A 20834-nucleotide genomic window follows, 5' to 3' on the forward strand; every position below is an offset into this window, starting at 1 on the left:
CTAATTACTAAAATTCTGCGGCACACCAAAAAATACATTGTTTGTCGACCTGACCAAAAAAAATTAGCTGTGCCTGACTTGTGGTGGCACAGTGGATAAGGCGTTGACCTGGAACGCTGAGGTCGCCGGTTCGAAACCCTGGGCTTGCTCAGTCAAGGAACATATGGGAGTTGATGCTTCCTGCTCCTCCCCCTCCTCTCTCTCCCCCCTTCTCTAAAATGAGTAAATAAAATCTTTTTTTAAAATTAGCTGTAATTTTTATTCATTCATACTGGATTGCTATTGTGTTGGCTGTTGTCATTTTTTGACAATCTAAAGTAAAAGAGGTCAATGCCCCTGACTAACTAGTCAGGTACTGCTTATTTTAAAAATTCTTGCTGCGCACCGGTTGAAAATCGCTGGCCTAGACGATCCTTGTGGAGAAATCTGGGAAACATTTATTCTTTCAACATATATTAATTAAATGCCTTCTGTGTGCACCAAGCATTCCTCCAGGGAAGATAATAAAGCAGAAAGAAGTCCCTTCTCACAAAGCAGTGAGAAAATAAAGTATATGAGCAATATGTCAGATGGCAATTAGTGATAGGAAAAATTAGGTGGGGTAAGAAAATGAGTGACCAAGGGCAGTTTCATTTTAAAATGTCCACCTTGGATGCAGTTGGGAGAATGGACGGTAGGGGGCAACCGCGGACGCAGGGAGCCCAGCTGGGTGGCTACTGTAAAAACAGGTGTTGACCAAGTGGTGGAAAAATGGCTGACTCGGGATGTTTATGTGGAGTAGAAATAATTGATTGGATGTGGGGTGTGACAGGGAGCGAGGAGTCAAGGATGATGCTTTCCTGGGATTCTCTGGAAATTCCTTCAGAATCCACTTCTGGATTTGAGTTCTCACTCTCCAGTTCCTACAGCTACTGCAATCATCCTTTATTCCTCTATTTTCCAATAAGTCAGTAACTTCTCACAAAACAATGCACAGGAAATAAACTTCTTAAGCCTTGACATATTTTTAAAAATACCTCTATTCTTTGCTCCAGGTCAATTTACATTTGAGCTAGATGCAAAATTTTACATGTAAACCATCTTTACTCAGAAATGTTAAGGTTTGCTCCCTGGTCTTGGGCAGCCAGCACTGCTGCTGAAATAGCCAACAGTTCTCTGGGAAAAGTCTCAATCCTTCCCATGTGACCAGGTGTTCTCTCTGGACACTTTTAAGATCTCCTCCTTGTCCGAGGTGTTCTGGCACTTGATAAGAGGAGCCTTGGGTGCAGTGGTCATTTCCTTGACCCAGTGCTCTCTGGCATGTGATCTTGAAAAGAGCGGATGCCGCCTGACCTGTGGTGGCACAGTGGATAAAGCGTCAACCTGGAAACACTGAGGTTGCCGGTTCAAAACCCTGGCTTGCCTGGTCAAGGCACATGTGGGAGTAGATGCTTCCCGCTCCTCCCCCTTCTCTCTCTCTCTCTCTCTCTCTCTTTCTCTCTCTCTCCACCCCTCTCTAAAATGAATAAATGAATAAAAATTATAAAAAGAAAAGAGCCGATGCCCACCTGACCTGTGGTGGCACAGTGGATAAAGCGTCAACCTGGAATGCTGAAATTGCTGGTTCGAAACCCTGGGCTTGCCTGGTCAAGGCACATATGGGAGTTGATGCTTCCTGCTCCTCCCCCCTTCTCTCTCCTCTCTCTCTCTCTCCCCTCTGTCTAAAATGAATAAATAAAATCTTTAAAAAAAAGAGCCGATGCCCTTGTCTGCAACACCTTCCTGGATTATCCTCCTAACAATTTCTCCCACCCTGTTTTCTTTCATCTTACTCTCTACAGTTTACTTTTGTTGGATTGATCTCAAATGTTATGTTTTCTTTCTCTTTTTCCTTCTCTTTGTCTTTTTGCTCTACTTTCTGAGCAATTGCTTTAACTTGGCCCTTTCAGCTAGCTGTTTGTTGGGGGGGGGGCGGGGGAATCATAGTTTTTATTTTCAAGAGCAACTTCTTTCTTTCTGATTACTAAGATGAACAACTTTTTTACATGAAAAGGAGGACAAAAATAAATTGAAGAAAACAGTAGTGTAAATAAAAGAAACATTTTATTCATTGCAACAATAATACACTATAATATGATAAATGCATAATAAAAACATTTGTAATATTTTACATTGTAATTATGCTTACATGCCTATTAATTTTTAATAATAATTGTAAGAAAAAAGTACTCATTTAGATACAAATACGTCACATCACACGCAATGGATCAACTCTGCATCGGTTGAATACGGACATTTATAGATTAGTCTTCTAATGTCAAAAAGGAGGACATACAGGAGGACAGTTTTCGAGGGAGGATGGAACTTAAAAAAGAAAGACTGTCCTCCCTAAAGGATTACTTATGATTACTCCATTTTGATTACTTCATTTTTTGCAGCATCCATTTCTTGCCTTGTGAACATAAAGCTTTTCTGATTTTTCTGAGGGTACTGACTAGAACCTTTTTCAGCTTTTTCTTGGCCCTCTGCATTGTCTCCTGGGTTCCTTTTCTGTTTGGGCAGATTTCTGTCGCTCCTGTCAGAAGCTTCCAAGTGTCTGGTTTAGCGATCTTTGGCTGAGTTTTCCTACTAAGCAGGAGAGAGCAAATAGGGCAGTGGAGAAGGTAGACTACTGCCATTCTGCAAGCACCCTTTTCAAAATGAGGTCCTGTTCACAATCCTTTATTCTTAACAGGGGTTGAGATTTGAACCTACCTTATTATATAGTACTATATGACCTGCTCCCCAAAACAGATCAAGGTGGCCCCCAATCCCATGTCCTTTGTCTTACCAAGGGAGAGATGTCCTCACAGGATGCTCTGTTCATGGCAAGACGTTGGGCCCCATTGCTGGACTTGGATCCAAGAACTCCCTGGCTGCAGCCAGGTTCCCTGTCCTGCCTTAATTTCCTTTTGGTAGGAACATGAGTTCGTGTGCTCCTGCTAAAGCAATCACCCCTGTCCACCTCCGAGCCAGACGGAACAGGGCTTCCACCCCATAGAACTGTTTTCCAAAGAAACTGTATCTGTTTTAAGCTTGTCTCCTTGGGAACCTCCAAATCTCCAGAGCCCCTGGGCTGGAAGGCATATGCCTTTCATTTGGTGGCAGGAAGTACCTGACTCCCAGCCAGAGTCGAAGGAGGAAAACTCCAGAGAGCCGGAGGGACGCAAAGCAGGCGGCAGCATCCTACAAGTTGACGGCAACTCCCACTCCTCTTCCTTCTCAGAATGGGCTGCCCAGGAAGAAAGACCCTGTCCTTCTTCCTTATTTTTGTGCCCGTATATCTGCATGGGGCTTTGACTCAGGAGGCTGGCCCTACGAGGCAAAGAAAACCGTTTTTCGAGAGACTCCACCGACTGGAGGAGCAGGTAAATATACCCACCCTGCAGGGCAGTTGATTTTTTTTAATTGACAACAGATCAAGGACAAACATTACAGAAATGGAGTAGTGGGCATCAGCGCTCTGTGGACACAGACGTGGAGTTTGTAGTTCTTTTTATAGCTGTTATTTTCACTTATAGTTGGAAACCAGCAGAAAGGTTTCCTGGGCCCGGTTCTGAAGACAAGTAAGGATTCTGAGACATGAGGGTTGGGTGGGAATCAGAGGCTGGGAGGGGGTAGGATGTCTCCTAGGATGCAGCTGAGGACATGCTGGGCTGTGGGGGCAGATAGGGCAGGGGAACAAATGAGGTAGCACAGTGGCGCTGGGTGTGGGGGTGAGGTCTTGGGTCTGTGGTGGAGCAGACACTCCCATGTGGGTCTGGAGCCAGTTCCTAAGCACCCCGCATGTGTCAGACCTGCCTCAAGCACTCCCCACTTTGAACCACATAAATGGTTCACTCTGCCCATCCTAGTGTCGTCCACTCACAGGGAGGACCCTGAGGGTCAGGGCTGAAGAGTGGGGGGCCAGGCTGTGGCCTGGAGCCCTTGTCTGATATAGTGACACCAATTTACCTTGAGCTGGTGCCCCTCCTCTCTGACGCCGCCTATAACAGGCTGGGCTGGGTGATTGGCTGCCTCGTGGTAGGCGCCACAGAAGCATGGCAGGGAAGGCTTGTTCTGCATCCTCCAAGGCCCCGGCCCCCAAGGCTGTTGTGTGTCCTCTGCAGTTCCGGAGGTTCCAGGAGGTGACCTTAACACACCTGCAGGCCATCGCCAGCAACTACAACCTGTCCTACAACATTGATGCCCGGTTTCAGAACCTGGCCCAGGAAAGCCAGGCCTTGGCTCTGGCGGTCAACCAGTCTCAGGCCACTGTGCAGGCCGACCTGGGCCACCTCAAGACCTGGGTGCGTAAGACACAGCGCAGAAGCCGGAAGCGGGACTCCAGGCTGCTGGCCTTGGGTCACGCCCTGAAGGAGAGGAGCCAGCAGCACGCCCAGGAGAGGAAGGAGCAGGAGGCGCAGAGGGAAGCCCTGTCTGGCCTGGCTCTGGACGTGCGGGCCCTGCAGGACACGCTGGCCCACCTGACACACACCGTCCAGAGCCAGGGCACCAGGCTAGCTGCTCTCGAGGGCTGGCTTCCGGCGGCTTGCCCTGGCACCACAGCCCCGGCGTGGCCCTCTGCCCAGCCTGAGCTGCGAAGCCCAAGCTCCCTGAAGCTGCAGGGGAGCAGGCAGGCACTCAGAGCTCTGCCTGAGCCCCGGGACCCACCTCAGGGCTTTGCTGGCCAACTCCAGGTGACCCATGAGCCCCCAGGCCCAGGCAACCAGTGGACAGGGCCCCCCAAGAGACTGGGAACGAGTAAGTACCATGGACCTGCTCTTGCCTTACCCACCTCCACATTTTCCTCTCACTCCTCCTTAGGCCTCTGGTCCCCTCGGAAAACCCTTCTCCTCGGGGCTGTGCGGAGCAGACACTGGCGTCATGCCCCACATAGCCCACCCCAGAGGGAGGAGCTACCCAGGTGACAGCCAGTCTGCAGGTCCCCAGAGGGGCAGGCTACCCCTTGGCCTGGGCCTTAGGAGTGAATGCACACACACAACGGAGTGCCACCTGGTGGTCAGTACGTGCCCACTCCAAGTGCAGATTGGCCTCATCAGGGTTGGCAGGATCCCGATGACCTCAATTGTCGCCAGCACGACCCCCAGCAGGGCCCTGCTCTCCCAGCGGCACCTCGTGGGGTCTGCGTCCACCTGTGGAGGGCCTCAGACCGTTGAAAAGCCAATTCTTTTTTTTTTTTTTTTTTAGATTTTTTTGTTATGTATTGATTTTTAGAGGCAGGGGAGAAGTGGGAAGCATCACCCTTTAGTAGTTGCTTCCTGTATATGCTTTGACCCAGCAAGCCCAGGGTTTTGAACCAGTGACCTCAGCATTCCAGGTCGACGCTTTATCCACTGTGCCACCACTGGCCAGGCAAAAGGCCAGCTTTGCTCTCCTAGGTGAGGGCTTCTCGACGGAAGCACTACTGACATTCAGAGCCGGCAGCCCTGAACTGGGAGGGCTGTCCCAGGCCCTGCAGGGTGGTTAGCAGCATCCGCAGCCCCCTCCCACTACATGCCAGTTCATCTTTAACTCTTTTTTTTTTTTTTGGCATTTTTCCGAAGCTGGAAACGGGGAGGCAGTCAGACAGACTCCCCCGCATGCGCCCGACCAGGATCCACCCGGCACGCCCACCAGGGGGCAATGCTCTGCCCCTCCGGGGCGTCGCTCTGTTGCATCCAGAGCCATCCTAGCGCCTGAGGCAAAGGCCACAGAGCCATCCTCAGCGCCCAGGCCATCTTTGCTCCAATGGAGCCTCGGCTGCTGCGGGAGGGGAAGAGAGAGACAGAAAGGAAGGAGAGGGGGAGTGGTGGAGAAGCAGATGGGTGCCTCTCTTATGTGCCCTGGCTGGGAATCGAACCTGGGACTCCTGCACGCCAGGCCGACGCTCTACCACTGAGCCAACCGGCCAGGGCCCAACTTTTATTTTTGACTAAGTTGCTCCCTCTTGTTTGGCAGCCTCCGGAGCTCCTTAACCTGTAGTAGAGTTCCCCTTTACCCAGGGCATGCCAGCAGCCTCACCAGTAAGACAGGACCAACCAACTGACCTCTAGGACACTTGCCAGCGCTGCTGGCACAGCCAAGGTTTTAGTTCTGACCACCGAAGCCGTGTGCAAACACTGTTAGATGGACCCTGGAGGCACGGTCACCTCCAGTCGAGGACCACTGCCCTAGATTATGACAGGAGCCCCGAAGGTGGAGAGAGAAGCGGGGGCCAGCCACAGGATGCCCTCTGTTCTCAAACCCAATGGGATGATGGGCTAGAAAAAGGTATTTCCAGGCTCTGCCCCCAGCCTGCCAATCAGAACCTCAGACCAGCTGCAGCAACTAGAGGTCATTCCCTGCTCCCCGCCCACACACAGACCCTTCTGGGTGGCAGACCTGGCAGGAAATCTGGTGGGCCGGATGATGCCTCCAAAAATGTCCATGTCCTGATGCTGGTACCCTGTGGATATGCCACCTCACTTGGCAAAGAGGACTTTGCAGATGTAATTTTGAGATGAGAGATGGTCCTGGATTTTGGTGGGGGCCCAGTATTATCACAGGGGTCTTCACAAGAGGGGGCAGGAGTGTCAGGGTCAGAGGACATATGACAACAGAAGCAGAGATCAGAGGATTTACTTCGAAGATGGAGGGAAGGCCTCAAGCCATAGATGTGCCCATCTCTAGAAGCTGGAAGGGCAGGAAGGGGTTTGTCCGTGGAGCCTGCAGAAGGAACCAACTCCGCCAACACCACGATTCTAGCCCAGTGAGACTGTGTTGGACTTCTGACCTCCAGAACTATAAGGTGCTAAATCTGCCTGACCAGGCGGTGGCGCAGTGGATAGAGCATCGGACTGGGATGCCGAGGACCCAGGTTCGAGACCCCGAGGGCGCCAGCTTGAGAGCGGGCTCATCTGGTTTGAGCAGAAGGCTCACCAGCTTGGACCCAAGGTTGCTGGCTCGAGCAAGGGGTTCTTTGATCTGCTCAAGGCCCACAGTCAAGGCACATATGAGAAAGCAATCAATGAACAACTAAGGTGTTGCAATGCGCAAGGAAAAACTAATGATTGATGCTTCTCATCTCTCCGTTCCTGTCTGTCTGTCCCTGTCTATCCCTCACTCTGACTCTCTCTCTGTCTCTGTAAAAAAAAAAAAAAGGTGCTAAATCTGTGTTGCTTCAAGCCACTGAATTTATGGAGAGTTGTTAAAGCAGCCACAGAAAGTTCACACGGAGGCTCTCCTGGTGGTGAGGAGCATCAGCTCAGGCTACTCCTGAGCAAGGCACCTGACTGCCCAGTTGCTTAGTCTTCCTGCCTGTCAGATGATGAGCCAGCACCCTCACAGTCAGTGCATGACACAGGTCAGTTGCTGGGAGCTTAGGCCCATCCGCCTGGGGCAAATGATAAGCCTGAACCCTGGATATTTCTAGAAGCTTCTGGATGTTTCTGGGTGGCCTCATGGTGCATGAGCTGACTCTCCCCCTTCTGTTTCTAGTTTGCAACGTGGGTCCTGTACTGGTTTTCCCGAACACCTCCACCGAGAACGTGGTCTTCCTCAGCCCTGGCTTCCTCTCAGGTCTGCGGGCCCTGTCTTTCTGCAGCTGGGTCCGAACAACCTTGGGCCACCTGGGCACCCTCCTCTCCTATGCCACCCAAGATAATGATAACAAGCTGGTGCTGCACGGCCGGGACACCTTGGCCCCTGGCTCCATCCACTTTGTGATTGGAGACCCAGCCTTCCGGGAGCTGGCCCTGCAGCCACTCCTGGATGGCCAGTGGCACCACGTGTGTGTCATCTGGACGTCCATCCTGGGCAGGTACTGGCTCCATGTGGACCGCAGGCTCGCTGCCACTGGCTCCCGCTTCAGGGAAGACTATGAGATCCCTCCCGGAGGGTCCCTGGTGCTGGGCCAGGAGCAAGACAGCCTGGGCGGTGGGTTTGATGTCTCTGAGGCCTTCGTGGGGAGCATGGCAGGCCTAGCCATATGGGACCGTGTGCTGGTTCCCGGGGAAGTCTCACACCTTGCCACTGGGAAGGAGCTCCCACCGGGCGCCATCCTGACACTGGCCAATGCCACATTGATAGGTGGATTTGTGCAGAAGGTGAACTGCACCTGCCTAGAGCTCTGCCCATGAGGCCTCACCACCCGAGAGCTGGGGTCATGCTCCGAGCTGGCAAGAGGAGCAAGTCTCCAGGCATGCTCAGCCCAACCCCAGCACACTCCATGGGTGGGCCCCACCCAGACTGGGGAGCAAAGGGCAGGATGCGGCCTCTGATCTGAGCCAGGCATGCCAGGAGTCTCCCGTAGAATATGGGCATTCCATGGTGGGGACAAGGAAACACAGGGGGGAGAGAGGGCGGCGGGCAGAGGCATGAGTCAGGGTTCCTAAGAATTGCATTCTTTCCCTCGTAGTGGCATCCTTACAATTGCCCTCTCTGTAGTGTGACATCATTTTAATACGGCCTGCCCAGGCCAGATGTGAGTGCTGGATTCCTACAGGGCCTCTCCTCCGGGTGTGGGTGCTGCCGTCACAGGCTAGTACGTGGAGGACTCCTGTTTTCTTTGAAACTGCATGGGCAGCATGGGGACTGTCATTGCACTCTCTCAAGGTGGCTTATGGAATTCTCTCTTTGGGTGACTTTTATTCCAACATCTCATGAAAAGGGCCAGAGTGCCTGACCAGGTGGTGGCGCAGTGGATAGAGCGTCGGACTGGGATGCAGAGGACCCAAGTTCGAGACCCCGAGGTCGCCAGCTTGAGCATGGGTTCATCTGGTTTGAGCAAGGCTCACCAGCTTGAGCCCATGGTCGCTGGCTCAAGCAAGGGGTCACTCGGTCTGCTGTAGCCCCACGGTCAAGGCACATATGAGAAAGCAATCAATGAACAACTAAAGTGTCACAACGAAAAACTAACGATTGATGCTTCTCATCTCTCCGTTCCTGTCTGTCTGTCCCTGTCTATCCCTCTCTCTGACTCTCTGTTTCAGAAAAGAAAAACAAAGGGCCAGAGAATCCATTTCCTAGCCCACAACCCTACAGCTCCCCCATTCACCAGGATCCCTGGGGGTTCTTTCAAGGTCTTATAATGGTTATTGAGGCTACCTAAGCCTCCAGGAAAGGGGACCTGCAAAGAGCACAGTCAATTCAGAAATAAACATTAGAGATGGGCGAGCAGTGTTTTTTGGGGTTTTTTTTCTTTTCTTTTTTTTTCCGAGCAGTGTTTTGTTTGTTTGTTTGTTTTTTTCATTTTCCCGAAGCTGGAAACGGGGAGGCAGTCAGACAGACTCCCGCATGTGCCCGACCGGGATCCACCCGGCATGCCCACCAGGGGGTGATGCTCTGCCCATCTTGGGGCGTCACTCTGCCACAATCAGAGCAATTCTAGTGCCTGAGGCAGAGGCCAAAGAGCCATCCTCAGCGCCCGGGCAAACTTTGTTCCAATGGAGCCTCGGCTGCAGGAAGGGAAGAGAAAGAGAGGAAGGAGAGGGGGAGGGGTGGAGAAGCAGATGGGCTCTCCTCCTGTGTGCCCGGGCCAGGAATCGAACCCGGGACTCCTGCACGCCAGGCCGACGCTCTACCATTGAGCCAACCAGCCAGGGCTTGAGCAGTGTTTTTAAAGCAAAAGTTTTGGGGTATAATTTACACACTATAAAATTCAACCACATTAAGTGTACAGTTCAAAGATTTTTAGTAAATTTACCCAATAGTGCAGTCATCACCACTATCCAGTTTAAGAACGTTTTCACTGCCCTCCCCCCCCACACACACAAAATTGTGCCAATTAGTGGTCACTCCTGTCACCACCTCAGCCATTTTCCCAGCTCTGGCAGCCTCTTATCTGCTTTCTGTTTCTGCAGTTTTGTCTGTTCTGGACATTTCAAATGAATGAAGTCATTCAGAAGTTGTCCTTTTGCTTCTGGTTTCTTTTACTCGGCCAATGTTCTCCGGATTAATTAATGCTGTAATGTGTGTCAGTGTTTCGCTCCTTCCGATGGCTGGAGAACATTCTATTGTAACGGACCACATTTTGCTTATCTATCCATTCAGCAACTGACGGACCTTCGGACTGTTTCCAGTTTGGGGCCATTGTGAATAAAGGTGCTATGTACATTCTCATCTGAGTCTTGTGTAGACATGTTTTTATTTATCTTGAGTGGATACCTAGGGGTAGAATTTCTGGATCATATGGTAAGTTAATGTCTGAACTTTCCAAGAAGCCACCAAACTAGGTTCCAAAGTGGTTGCATAATTTTACAGTCTGCAGCGATATATGAAAATTCCCTTTTCTCCATATTTTTGTCAACACTTGATAGTATCTGTCTTTTGAACTTTTTCTTTCTTTTTTTTTTTTTGTATTTTTCTGAAGCCGGAACCGGGGAGGCAGTCAGAGAGACTCCCGCATGTGCCCGACCGGGATCCACCCGGCATGCCCATCTGGAGCGTTGCTCTGTTGCAACCAGGGCCATTTTAGTGCCTGAGGCAGAGGCCATGGAGCCATCCTCAGTGCCCAGGGCCAACTTTGCTCCAGTGGAGCCTTGGCTGCGGGAGGGGAAGAGAGAGACAGAGAGGAAGGAGAGGGGGAGGGGTTGAGAAGCAGATGGGCGCTCCTCCTGTGTGTCCTGGCCAGGAATCGAACCCGGGACTCCTGCATGCCAGGCCGACGCTCTACCATTGAGCCAACCGGCCAGGGCCTTTTTCTTTTTTATAGAATTCTAATTATTATGTTAAAAAAACACATACCTTGACAATTAGAACAAGCATGGTTTACTCTAAGTTTCAGTGTCATGTAAATGAAGCCTATAATACTAGAAATTCCCCTAAAAGACCCAAACACACCTCCCTTCTGGGGGGGAGGTGCCCTAAACTAGTTCCTTGGGTCCCTTAGCAGTGTTCCCATCCCTTCAGAGCTCTCTGTGGCCATAGAAATTCTAGGCCTTTAGCTGAAAGACGCAGCCCAGGGCTTTCCCAGCCCCCCACTACTTCCCCTCTAACTTCATGAGTCAAGGTCAGCGGAGGCATTCTAGAACTGGAAACCCCCTGGGTGGCCACGCGAAGTCTCCCTGGGTCACTGGCTTCTGCTTCCCCTTGCACCGCCCCAGGACACATGTATCTCCTCTGGCCATTTCTGGAGCTCCTGCTCCTTTCCGTGTGGAGGGGAGGGAGACATCTTTCCTTTGTGAAGACTGGCAATTTGATTACCATTTCTCAAGTGATAGCAAGGTCCCCAGCATAAAAGGATTGTACAGGGCCTTCTATCCCAACCCCCAACCTCAGCTTTCAGGTGCTTATAACGGGGGACCTAGGATGTGTCACCCCTCACAGATAGCATTCCACTGCGTGTCTGAAGGCCTTAAGGCCACTGGAATGTGGTGGAGGGGCTGTTCGCTGTGGGCTGTGCATTCGGAACACTTTCTGGGGAGAGGACCATCCGGGACTGCAGAGGGGCTGCAGCAAAGGCTGGAGGGCGGTGCTGAGACAGCCTGTGGGAGCCTAGAGGGCTGGGAATTTGTTAAGGGTTGGCCTGTCTAGATGAGGAATCTGGGCTCTGTACCACAGGACAAAGAAAGCCTGTCTAGGTTTTGGAGCAGAGAAGTCTGATGATCTCACATGACCCACCATCCACATGAGGTCAGTGACAAAGTCCACTTACATTTTGAAGCATGAGCCATGCTCACCTCTAATTCCATCAGATCTCACCTTTGACCTGAGTCTGCGGGGTTTCCGGGTAAGGAGGATGAAAGGACCCAAAGCCCTCCTCCTGCTGAGGTGGTCCCAACAAGGTGCCTAGGCTGGGTTCTCCCCCCCCCCCAGACTCTCCCACCCTGGCCCATTTCTCTTCTGAAAGGGCCACTTGTCCAGCAAAAGGTCAAGGTCAGCCTGACCAGGCAGTGGCGCAGTGGATAGAGTGTCGGACTGGGATGCGGAGGACCCAGGTTTGAGATCCCAAGGTCGTCAGCTTGAGTGCAGGCTCATCTGGTTTGAGCAAAGCTCACCAGCTTGGACCCAAGGTCGTCGCTGGCTTGAGCAAGGGGTTACTCGGTCTGCTGAAAGCCCAGGTCAAGGCACATATGAAAAAGCAATCAATGAACAACTAAGGTGCCTCAACGAAGAATTGATGCTTCTCATCTCTCTCGGTTCCTGTCTGTCTGTCCCTCTCTCTGTCTCTGTAAAAAAAAAAAAAAAAAAAAAAAAGGTCAAGTTCAAGTTCCTCATCTGTAACACAGCGGCAAACTCTCAGACCAGCCCTGCCTCGCTGACCACACAGATGGTCTGCCCTCCCTGCACAACCCCGTCATCCCGGGGACTGGTTTCTCTTCCCCAGTGCTCTACTCAGCTCTCTGCCTGCCTGGACACCTTCAGGCAAATGACACCCATCTACTCAGTTCAGTCAAACCAACAGGCGCAGCCCTGCCTGCGCCTCAGGGCCTTGTGCAAGCAAGTTTCCCTTCCCTGTCTCCATGCCCTTGTCCGCAAATTGGGGGTCATCATACTTTTGTCACTATCGCTAGAAAGGACAAAGCCAGGTCACACTAATGAGAAAACACCTTTTTTGAAAGAATGTTGTTTTTAGTATTTCCTAAAAAGTGTTGCCCAATAACCATGGGGAAGATTTACAACCCCATTGGACATCCTTCCTCTTATTTTGGTTTTAGTTTTAATTTTATTGTGAATTATGTGGTGGAAGGGGCTCCCTTATCTTTTCAGTCTCAGATCCTCTAAAAAACTTTTAAAATCTTTTTATTTAAAAAATTTTCAGCCTGACCTGTGGTGGTGCAGTGGATAAAGCGTCGACCTGGAAATGCTGAGGTCGCCGGTTCGAAACCCTGGGCTTGCCTGGTCAAGGCACATATGGGAGTTGATGCTTCTAGCTCCTCCCCCCTTCTCTCTCTCACCTCTCTCTCCCTCTCTGTCTCTCGCCCTCTCTCTCTCCTCTCTAAAAATGAATGAATAAAAACATTAAAATAAATAAATAAATAAATAATTTTCAAACTTAAAAAAAAGTAGTAGGACAAGTAAATTCCACATCATGTATATTTGTCCTAGATCCATCAAGTGTTAACATTTTATCACATTTTCTCTCTGTGTGGGTACATGTTACAATTGATTACATTGTGAATCATTTGAGATTAATTTGTAGACATTACATCAGATTTTCCTACAATACTTCTGTCTGTATCTCCTGAGAACAAGGATCTTTTCTGATATAACCCCAAGACAATGATCACACTGGGGGACTGAGCAATGTTATACTACTATTACCTAATGCACAGTGCATACCCAATTTGCCAAAGTCCCCATATGCCAGAGCCACGGAGGAGCCTTGGGGTACCCTGTCCCTTTCATCAAGGGACAATTCCTTGGCCTTTCTTTGTCTTTCAGTGAGTCTACAGAACAGAGCTGCCTAGTTGTTAGCAGCTGTTCCTTCTCTTTGTGTTTACCTGATTTTTCCCCATGATGGGACTCAGGGAAACAGTTCGTGCAGCAATGTTACAGGAGCAATGTTGTGTCCTGCCCAGCGCAGTGCATCTGGAGGACTGTGACGATGCCAGTCTATCATGTTAAGCTTGTCCTTGGCTCAGATGGAGTCTGCCAGATTTCTTACATCAGGTTTCTTACATCAGATTTCTATTCCTTTCCTCACTAGAAGTAATCCGCAGGAAGATACTGTGAGGCTCCTTAAAAACTGTTTCCCAACACATCTTAACCCAATGGCTTCAGCTCGCACTAAAGATTCTGGTCTAAATCAGTCATTACTACGGTGATGACAAAATGGTGATGCTTCCAATTCCATCCTTTCTTCTACATTTATTAGTTGGCGACAATCTATCGCAAAGAGAGAGAGCCCCTTGTCTCCCACGTCTCCCCTCCCTTCCTTCCTGTGAGGACTCGGCTCCCGGCTCATTTTTCACTCGCTATATTGTGTTTGGACCTCACGGACTGGGGCTATGTTGACAGACTGAAGCTCCTCAAGCAGGTTTCTGCTCCCACCAGATTCGGGGTCGCTCCCCTCTTCCAGATCTCAAATACTGCAAAGCCGGGCACTTGGACCACAACTCCCACAAGGCTCAGTGAGTTTGGCCCAAAGCGGCCGCCGTCATGGTCATATGACCTCAACCAACATCACGTGGACGCTCTGTGGTCACGTGGTTACGGCGCGAATCACGAGAACAAACACGGGGCTTCGGCGGGCCATGGCCAATGTCTCCAAAAAGGTTTCGTGGTCCGGCCGTGACCAGGATGACGACGAGGCGGCGCCGCTGCTGCGGAGGGCTGCACGGCCCGAGGCGCCGGCCGGCGAGGTCACGCCGCTACTGAATGGGGCCGGGCCTGCGGCCGCCCGCCGGGTAAGAAGCCCGGGGTGGACTGTGGGCTCATGCCTGGCCGCGGGCCGGCAGAGACTTCCAACACCTCCGAGCCCCGCGTGGAGTCGCACCGCGGGGCGCAAAGATGCGGGTTCCGGTTAATCTGGGCCAGCGCTGGGCCCGAGCCTCAGTCTTCGCTCGCGCTGGAGCGGGTCTCGCTGTGGCTGCACCCACGCGGAGAGCGTGGCCGCGGGCTGCTGCGAGCGCGGGGTCGGGGGCCCTGACAGCCCAACGGTCCTTCGGGGTGGCCCTCTGCTGGGCCGGCGCTGGCGTGCACTGCCCAGTGCGCGGTCCCAGCCGAGCCTCGCCGGGACTCGGTGACTCCCTGCTCGGGTGGCTCCATCCCTATCATAAAGACAAGGAAGTTGAGCCACGGACCGGTTCGGGAACGCGCTAGGGTCTCCTTTGGCAATTGACATAACTGGCATCAGAACCTAGAGCCTGAGTTCTGGAGTCTTAGGAGGAAGTTCTGGGCCAGGTGCTCAGCAGGATCGAGGAGCAGGTGGAATTCGCCATGGCACTCGGGGTCTTATGGGCGGGATGCGTCGACTAGCACGCAGGCTGTCGTGTCCTTGACAGCATGAAGCTAATTTATTTCCTGCCGGTTTACTCCAAAATGGCTTTAAAGGAAAGGCAGATGGAATTCTGCTCAGGTGATCTTTTTCTTTTCCCATCAAAACTGTGTTAATATACGAGCAACTATTTTAACAATTCCCAGATTTGGGAGCGCGGGAATTTTTAGAGAGAGAGAGAGAGAGGGCGAGAAGCGTTAATTTTGTTGTCCCACTTTGTGCATTCACTGGTGGCTTTTTAAAAACAGTTTAGCCTGACCTGTGGTGGCGTAGTGGATAAAGCGTCAACCTGGAAACGCTGAGGTTGCCGGTTCAAAACCCTGGGCTTGCCTGGTCAAGGCACATATGGGAGTTGATGCTTCCTGCTTCTCCCCCCTTCTCTGTCTCTCTCTCCCCTCTCTATAATGAATAAATAAAATCTTTAAAAAAAAATAGTTTAGATGGCAGAGTGTTCTCTTGTAGTGACTTTAACATAGGAACTCGGCCACTCTTCTCTGCAGAGATCGGTACAGACTCAGGGCCCTCCTAGGAATGAATCGGTGCAGACTCGGGGCCCTCCTAGGAATGACAAGTATTTACACTCGGGTTCCCTTGGCAGATCACTGCAGCTAGACACACGAACAAGTCAGTGTGGTTGACATGTGCTCAGCATGTCAGTGATGCAGTTTGTGTCTTCAAATGTATTTCCCTATGTTGTGTTAATTTTTAGTTAACTTTTTGTTGATTGGTTTTATTTATTTTTGCAAGTATTCTTTACTTTTTCTCCTTCTGTTCTAGATCTGTCCTTTAAGTAATTGTACAGTGTTTAAGGATTAGTTAGGGCATCAGGCTATTTCTCTAGAACTTATCGTTAGGTTTCCCCAGTCCATTGAAAATTCATCAGACAGTGAGGTCAGAGTCTGCCCTTTGCTGGTAGGGTGCTGCTCGATTCCATTTGAGAGAAATCTGCTGAAATGCTTTCTGTGTCAGGCTTAAAGTAGCAAATTTGGAGTGGTAGGGATATGGGTGCTTTGTTATTTTTTGGGAACATGTCTGTTCCTTTTTCTTCTTTTAAAAGAAAGTTATCAGCCTGACCAGGCAGAGGTGCAGCGGATAGAGCATTGGCCTGGTTTGCTGAGGACCCAGGTTCAAAACCCCCAGGTTGCCAGCTAGACCACAGACTCACGTCTTGAGCACAGGGTTGCCAGCTTGAGCTTGGGATTGTAGACATGACCCCATGGTCGCTGGCTCGAAGTCCAAGGTCACTGGCTTGAGCAAGGAGTTACTGGCTCAGCTGCAGTTCCCAGTCAAGGCACATGTGAGGAAAAAATATTGACTTTAGAGATAGAAGGGGAAGACAGAGAGAAACCAATTTGTTATTCCACTTATTTATGCATTCATTGGTTGGTTCTTATATGTACCCTTACCAGGGATCAAACCAGAACCTTGCTATATCAACAGGATAGTTCTTTAATCAACTGAGCTACCTGGTGAGGGCCTAAACAGTTTTTGAAATAACTTATTGTGCAGCTACATAGTGCTGGCTGCATGCAGTTTGCCTGAGACACAGAGGTGCATGAAGCAGCTTCCTGCTAGTTCCAGGTTCATGGAGAAGTAGGCCATTACTGTGAGGACTGGGTAAGGTCTCCAGAGGTAGGAGAGGTCACATTTGGGTCCAGTCCTGAGTGTAAGATCCTCAGGTGGACAGGCAGATGTGTGTTTGGGACCCTGGGAGAGTTTAGAAAGTAAAGGTGAGTGGGGAGTGGAGGCTGGAGAGAGAGGCCAGGTCAGACCTGAAGGGGACAGCTGCTCTGTCTCTGGGAGAGCCTGCAGGAAGCAGGAGACTCCAGTCTGAAAAGATCCTTAACCCGCCTGTGTGGACTGGTGCAAAGGAGAGGTTAGCAGTATTTATGGGAGGAGCACCACTCTGGACCAGGTGCCCCACATACCTCATCTGCAAGGAAGTTAATAGGTGTGCGACACTGAGCACAGTGCCTATCACAAGGTAGTAAACGTTAGTCATTCGAAGCAGTGTTAAAAACAGCTACACGAAAGTAGTTCTTTGGGTTGCTGTTGGTAGTGCAACTTCACTGGCAGCTGACGAACTCCTTGATCCTGTCTTTCCTGCAGGGAGGGTCTGCTCTGGACTTGTGGGCTGAGCCCGTGGTCAGGCTCATGCACTCTTAAGTAGTGCTGCAGCCGAAGGCAGCTTATAAAGCTGCTCTCAGTCCAGGACCATTTGAACTGAAATGGAGATCAAAGCTGACAACTGCCCTATGGGAATGTTCTGGTGAACTGGACATGGAGCTTGTCCTCACCATTGCCTGGCCTTAGGGGTTTATTGCAGGATATCCAGAGTTGGAACATGCTGTCTGCCACCTCAGCATGGGCACAGCCTGCCACGTACTTGAAGTAGCTGCTCTGGGCAGAGAGGCTGTATGGCTGCCCTGCCAGGCTGCTAAGTGCTCAGTGTGGAGTAGGCACAACCCAGGGCAGGGTGGACTGGGGACCAGCCTGGGCTCATCCTCCATCCATCCGGGACCAGGCTGTTAGAGCCACCTGTAGGTTCCTGTCCCCTTTGTGTTATCCAGTAAGTTACTGCCCATCTGCTGCTAGGACACAGAGAGAGTGAGGTCAGCTAGCAAGTCATGGTCATGTGTGTAGGAAGTGAACTGTTTTAAGAACTTACAGAGGGAAATCTGAGGCAGAAGCAGGTGCTCTGGGGCGGGAATTGAGTATTTCCAGTGTAAATGCACAACGTTCCCAGGGTCTTCTGCTTTGGGGAGCGCCACCTGAGACTCCTCAGTGGGGGTTTGGAATCATTCTGGGGATCTTACTTCGCTGGGAACTGAGGCTCTCCCATGGGACTGTGCCCTGCCCTGGTGACCAGGAGCCACAGACTACATCTGAGCATGCCAACGAGGTGTGTGTGTGTGTGTGTGTGGAGGGGTGCTCTGCTCTCTGTGAATAAGCTGTCTTTCTCTAGGTCAGTGGGTCGCGACCCATCCCCAGGGTCCTGTCCCGAGTGGCAGAATGAGGTAGCAAACAACCTTTAAGTTGTTTTCAAAATGTTTTTTAATTTTGGTAAAAACATGTAGCAGAATTTGCCATCTTAATCATCTTAAGTGTTCAGCTCATTGGTGTTAAGTACATTCACATTGTTTTGCAACCATCAGCACCATCCATCCCCAGAACTCGATTCATCTTGCAAAACTGAAACTGTGCCCATTAACACTGACTTTTCCTTTCCTCAGCCCCTGGAAACCACTATTCTACTTTATCTTTTTTTTTATTTTAAAGATTTTATTTATTGATTTTACAGAGAGGAGAGAGAGGGATAAGTAAAGAGAAATATCAATTCATAGTTGCTTCACTTTAGTTGTTCATTAATTGATTGCTTGTATATGCCTTGACCAGACAAATGCAGGGTTTCAAACCAGCGACCTCAGCGTTCCAGGTTGACGCTTGATCCACTGCAACACCACAGGTCAGGCCCATTCTACTTTTTGTCCTTAGGAATTTGTTCAGGGACCTTGTATAAGTAGAATCATGCAGTGTGTGTGTATGTGTGTGTGTGTGTGTGTGTATAATACACACATATGTATATATATTTTGTGTGTGTGTGTGTTAATAGCTAGTTTCTCATAATGCAGTCAGAGTTCATCTATGTTGTAACATATTGCAGAACTTCCTTTTTTTTTTTTTATTGTATTTTTCTGAAGTTGGAAACGGGGAGGCAGTCAGACAGACTCCCGCATGCGCCTGACCAGGATCCACCCGGCATGCCCACCAGGGAGCAATGCTCTGCCCATCTGGGGCGTCACTCTGTTGCAACCAGAGCCATTCTAGCACCTGAGGCAGAGGCCACAGAGCCATCCTCAGCGCCCCGGCCAACTTTGCTCCAGTGGAGCCTTGGCTGCGGGAGGGGAAGAGAGAGACAGAGAGGAAGGAAAGGGGGAGGGTGGAGAAGCAGATGGGTGCTTCTCCTGTGTGTCCTGGCTGGGAATTGAACCCGGGACTCTCGCATGCCAGGCTGACGCTCTACCACTGAGCCAACCGGCCAGGGCTGAACTTCCTTCCTTTTTAAGGCTAAATAATATTCCATTGTGTATAAATACTACATTTGGTTTGAATAATTCATCATCATTGGACATTTGGGAGATTACTTACACATTTTCTTTCTTTTATTCTTTCTTTTTTCTATTTTATTTTTTGGGGGAAAGGCATGGAGAGGGAGACAGGAACATGGAGCTGCTCCTGTATGTTCCCTAACTGGGCAATCAAACCGGCAACCTCTGCACTCCAGGATAATGCTCCAACCGAGCTATCTGGCCAGGGCTTAATTTCTTTTTTTATTTTCAGAGATACAGAGAAAGGAAGGGAGAGAGAGGCGAGGGGAAGGGAAGCATTCATTTGTTGTTCCACTCAGTCCTGCACTCATTGGCTGCTTCCTATATGTTCCCTGAACGGGGATCAGACCCGCCACCCTGTTGTTGTGGGATGATGCTCTTAACCACCTGAGCTAACCCGCCAGGGCTGCTTCCACATTTTAACTACTGCGAATAATGCTATGAGAGTATGAGTGTAAGACTCGTTTTCGATTTTGGGGGTACATGCACACATAGAATTGCTGGGACATATGATAGTTCTATTTTTCACTTTTTGAGGAACTTCCATACTGTTTCCATACTGCCTGCACAATTTTGCATTCATGCCCACAGTGCAGAGTTCCAACTTCTCCACATTCTCACCAACACTTATTCTCTGTTGTTTTTTTATTCTGACCATTCTCTCTCTCTTTCCCCCCACCCGCGACAGCCATGGCTTGAATAATTCTAGCAAAGTTCGCCCTGGGCACTGAGAATGGCTCCGTGGCCTCTCCTCAGGCACTAAAATAGCTCTGTTGCTGAGCAACAGAGCAGCAGCCCCAGATGGGCAGAGCATCACCCTGGTAGAGGATTTGTCCAGTGGATCCTGGTTGGGGCACATGCAGGAGTCTGTCTCTCTGTCTCCCTGCCTCTCACTTAATAAATACAAAAAAAACCCAAGTAAAATTAAATTTAATAAATAGCCTGACCGGGTGGTGGCGCAGTGGATAGAGCGTCGGACTGGGATGCGGAAAACCCAAGTTCGAGACCCCGAGGTTGCCAGCTTGAGCGCGGGCTCATCTGGTTTGAGCAAAAAGAAAGCCCACCAGCTTGAACCCAAGGTCGCTGGCTCCAGCAAGGGGTTACTCGGTCTGCTGAAGGCCCGTGGTCAAGGCACATATGAGGAAGCAATCAATGAACAATTAAGGTGTTGCAACGCGCAAAGAAGAACTAATGATTGATGCTTCTCATCTCTCCATTCCTGTCTGTCTGTCCCTGTCTATCCCTCTCTCTGACTCTCTCTGTCTCTAAAAAATAATAATAATAATAATAATAAATAAGTAAATAGCCTGACCTGTGGTGGCGCAGCGGATAAAGCGTCGACCTGGAACGCTGAGGTCGCCGGTTCGAAACCCTGGGCTCGCCCGGTCAAGGCACATATGGGAGTTGATGCTTCCTGCTTCTCCCCCCCTTCTTTCTCTGTCTCTTTCTCTCCTCTCTCTAAAATGAATAAAAAAAAAAAAAGTAAATAAATATCACATTTGTAGGCCTGTGTGATCACCACTGCAGTCAAGGTACAGAGAACGCCCATTACCATGGAGATCTACTGTCACGCCTTTCCCCCCATTAGCCTGTTCTCATTGTCCAGGCCTAACATTTCAAGAATGTCAGGTCACTACAACCACACAGTATGTAAATCTTTGGGGACAGATGCTTTCACTCAGTATCCTGCCTTGTAAGATTTCTTTTTTGTTTGTTTGTTTTTAAAGTTTTTATTGATTTTAGAGGAGAGAGAAGGGGGGTAGGAGCAGGAAACATCAACTCTCAGTAGTTGCTTCTCATGTGTGCCT

General features: G+C 50.2%; 2 protein-coding genes across 4 annotated transcripts in view; both read left to right on the forward strand.

Moving 5' to 3' along the window:
• The first annotated feature begins 3245 nt into the window (after positions 1–3245).
• PTX4 (pentraxin 4) lies at positions 3246–8117 on the forward strand. The gene is made up of 3 exons (XM_066380000.1): positions 3246–3386; positions 4128–4761; positions 7477–8117. Exons 1-3 carry the CDS (start codon positions 3246–3248, stop codon positions 8115–8117), a joined length of 1416 nt encoding a protein of 471 aa, XP_066236097.1.
• A 6017-nt stretch (positions 8118–14134) lies between these two features.
• CLCN7 (chloride voltage-gated channel 7) overlaps positions 14135–20834 on the forward strand; it is a 34163-nt gene continuing 27463 nt past the window's right edge. For all 3 annotated transcript variants that reach the window (XM_066382973.1, XM_066382974.1, XM_066382975.1), the window contains exon 1: positions 14135–14327. In XM_066382973.1, the coding sequence (XP_066239070.1) occupies positions 14175–14327 (153 nt within the window). In that variant the 5' untranslated portion in view covers positions 14135–14174. The remainder of the gene's footprint in view (positions 14328–20834) is intronic.

Source organism: Saccopteryx leptura, chromosome 4 (genome assembly GCF_036850995.1).
Source record: "Saccopteryx leptura isolate mSacLep1 chromosome 4, mSacLep1_pri_phased_curated, whole genome shotgun sequence".
Taxonomy (NCBI): domain Eukaryota; kingdom Metazoa; phylum Chordata; class Mammalia; order Chiroptera; family Emballonuridae; genus Saccopteryx; species Saccopteryx leptura.

What these genes read in the sequence shown, in the direction of transcription:
- PTX4 (XM_066380000.1), top strand. Translation starts at nt 3,246, where the DNA reads ATGGGCTGCCCAGGAAGAAAGACCCTGTCCTTCTTCCTTATTTTTGTG. An exon ending in TCCACCGACTGGAGGAGCAG is followed by an intron (nt 3,387 to 4,127) that starts GTAAATATACCC and finishes TGTCCTCTGCAG; the next exon opens with TTCCGGAGGTTCCAGGAGGT. An exon ending in CCCCAAGAGACTGGGAACGA is followed by an intron (nt 4,762 to 7,476) that starts GTAAGTACCATG and finishes TTCTGTTTCTAG; the next exon opens with TTTGCAACGTGGGTCCTGTA.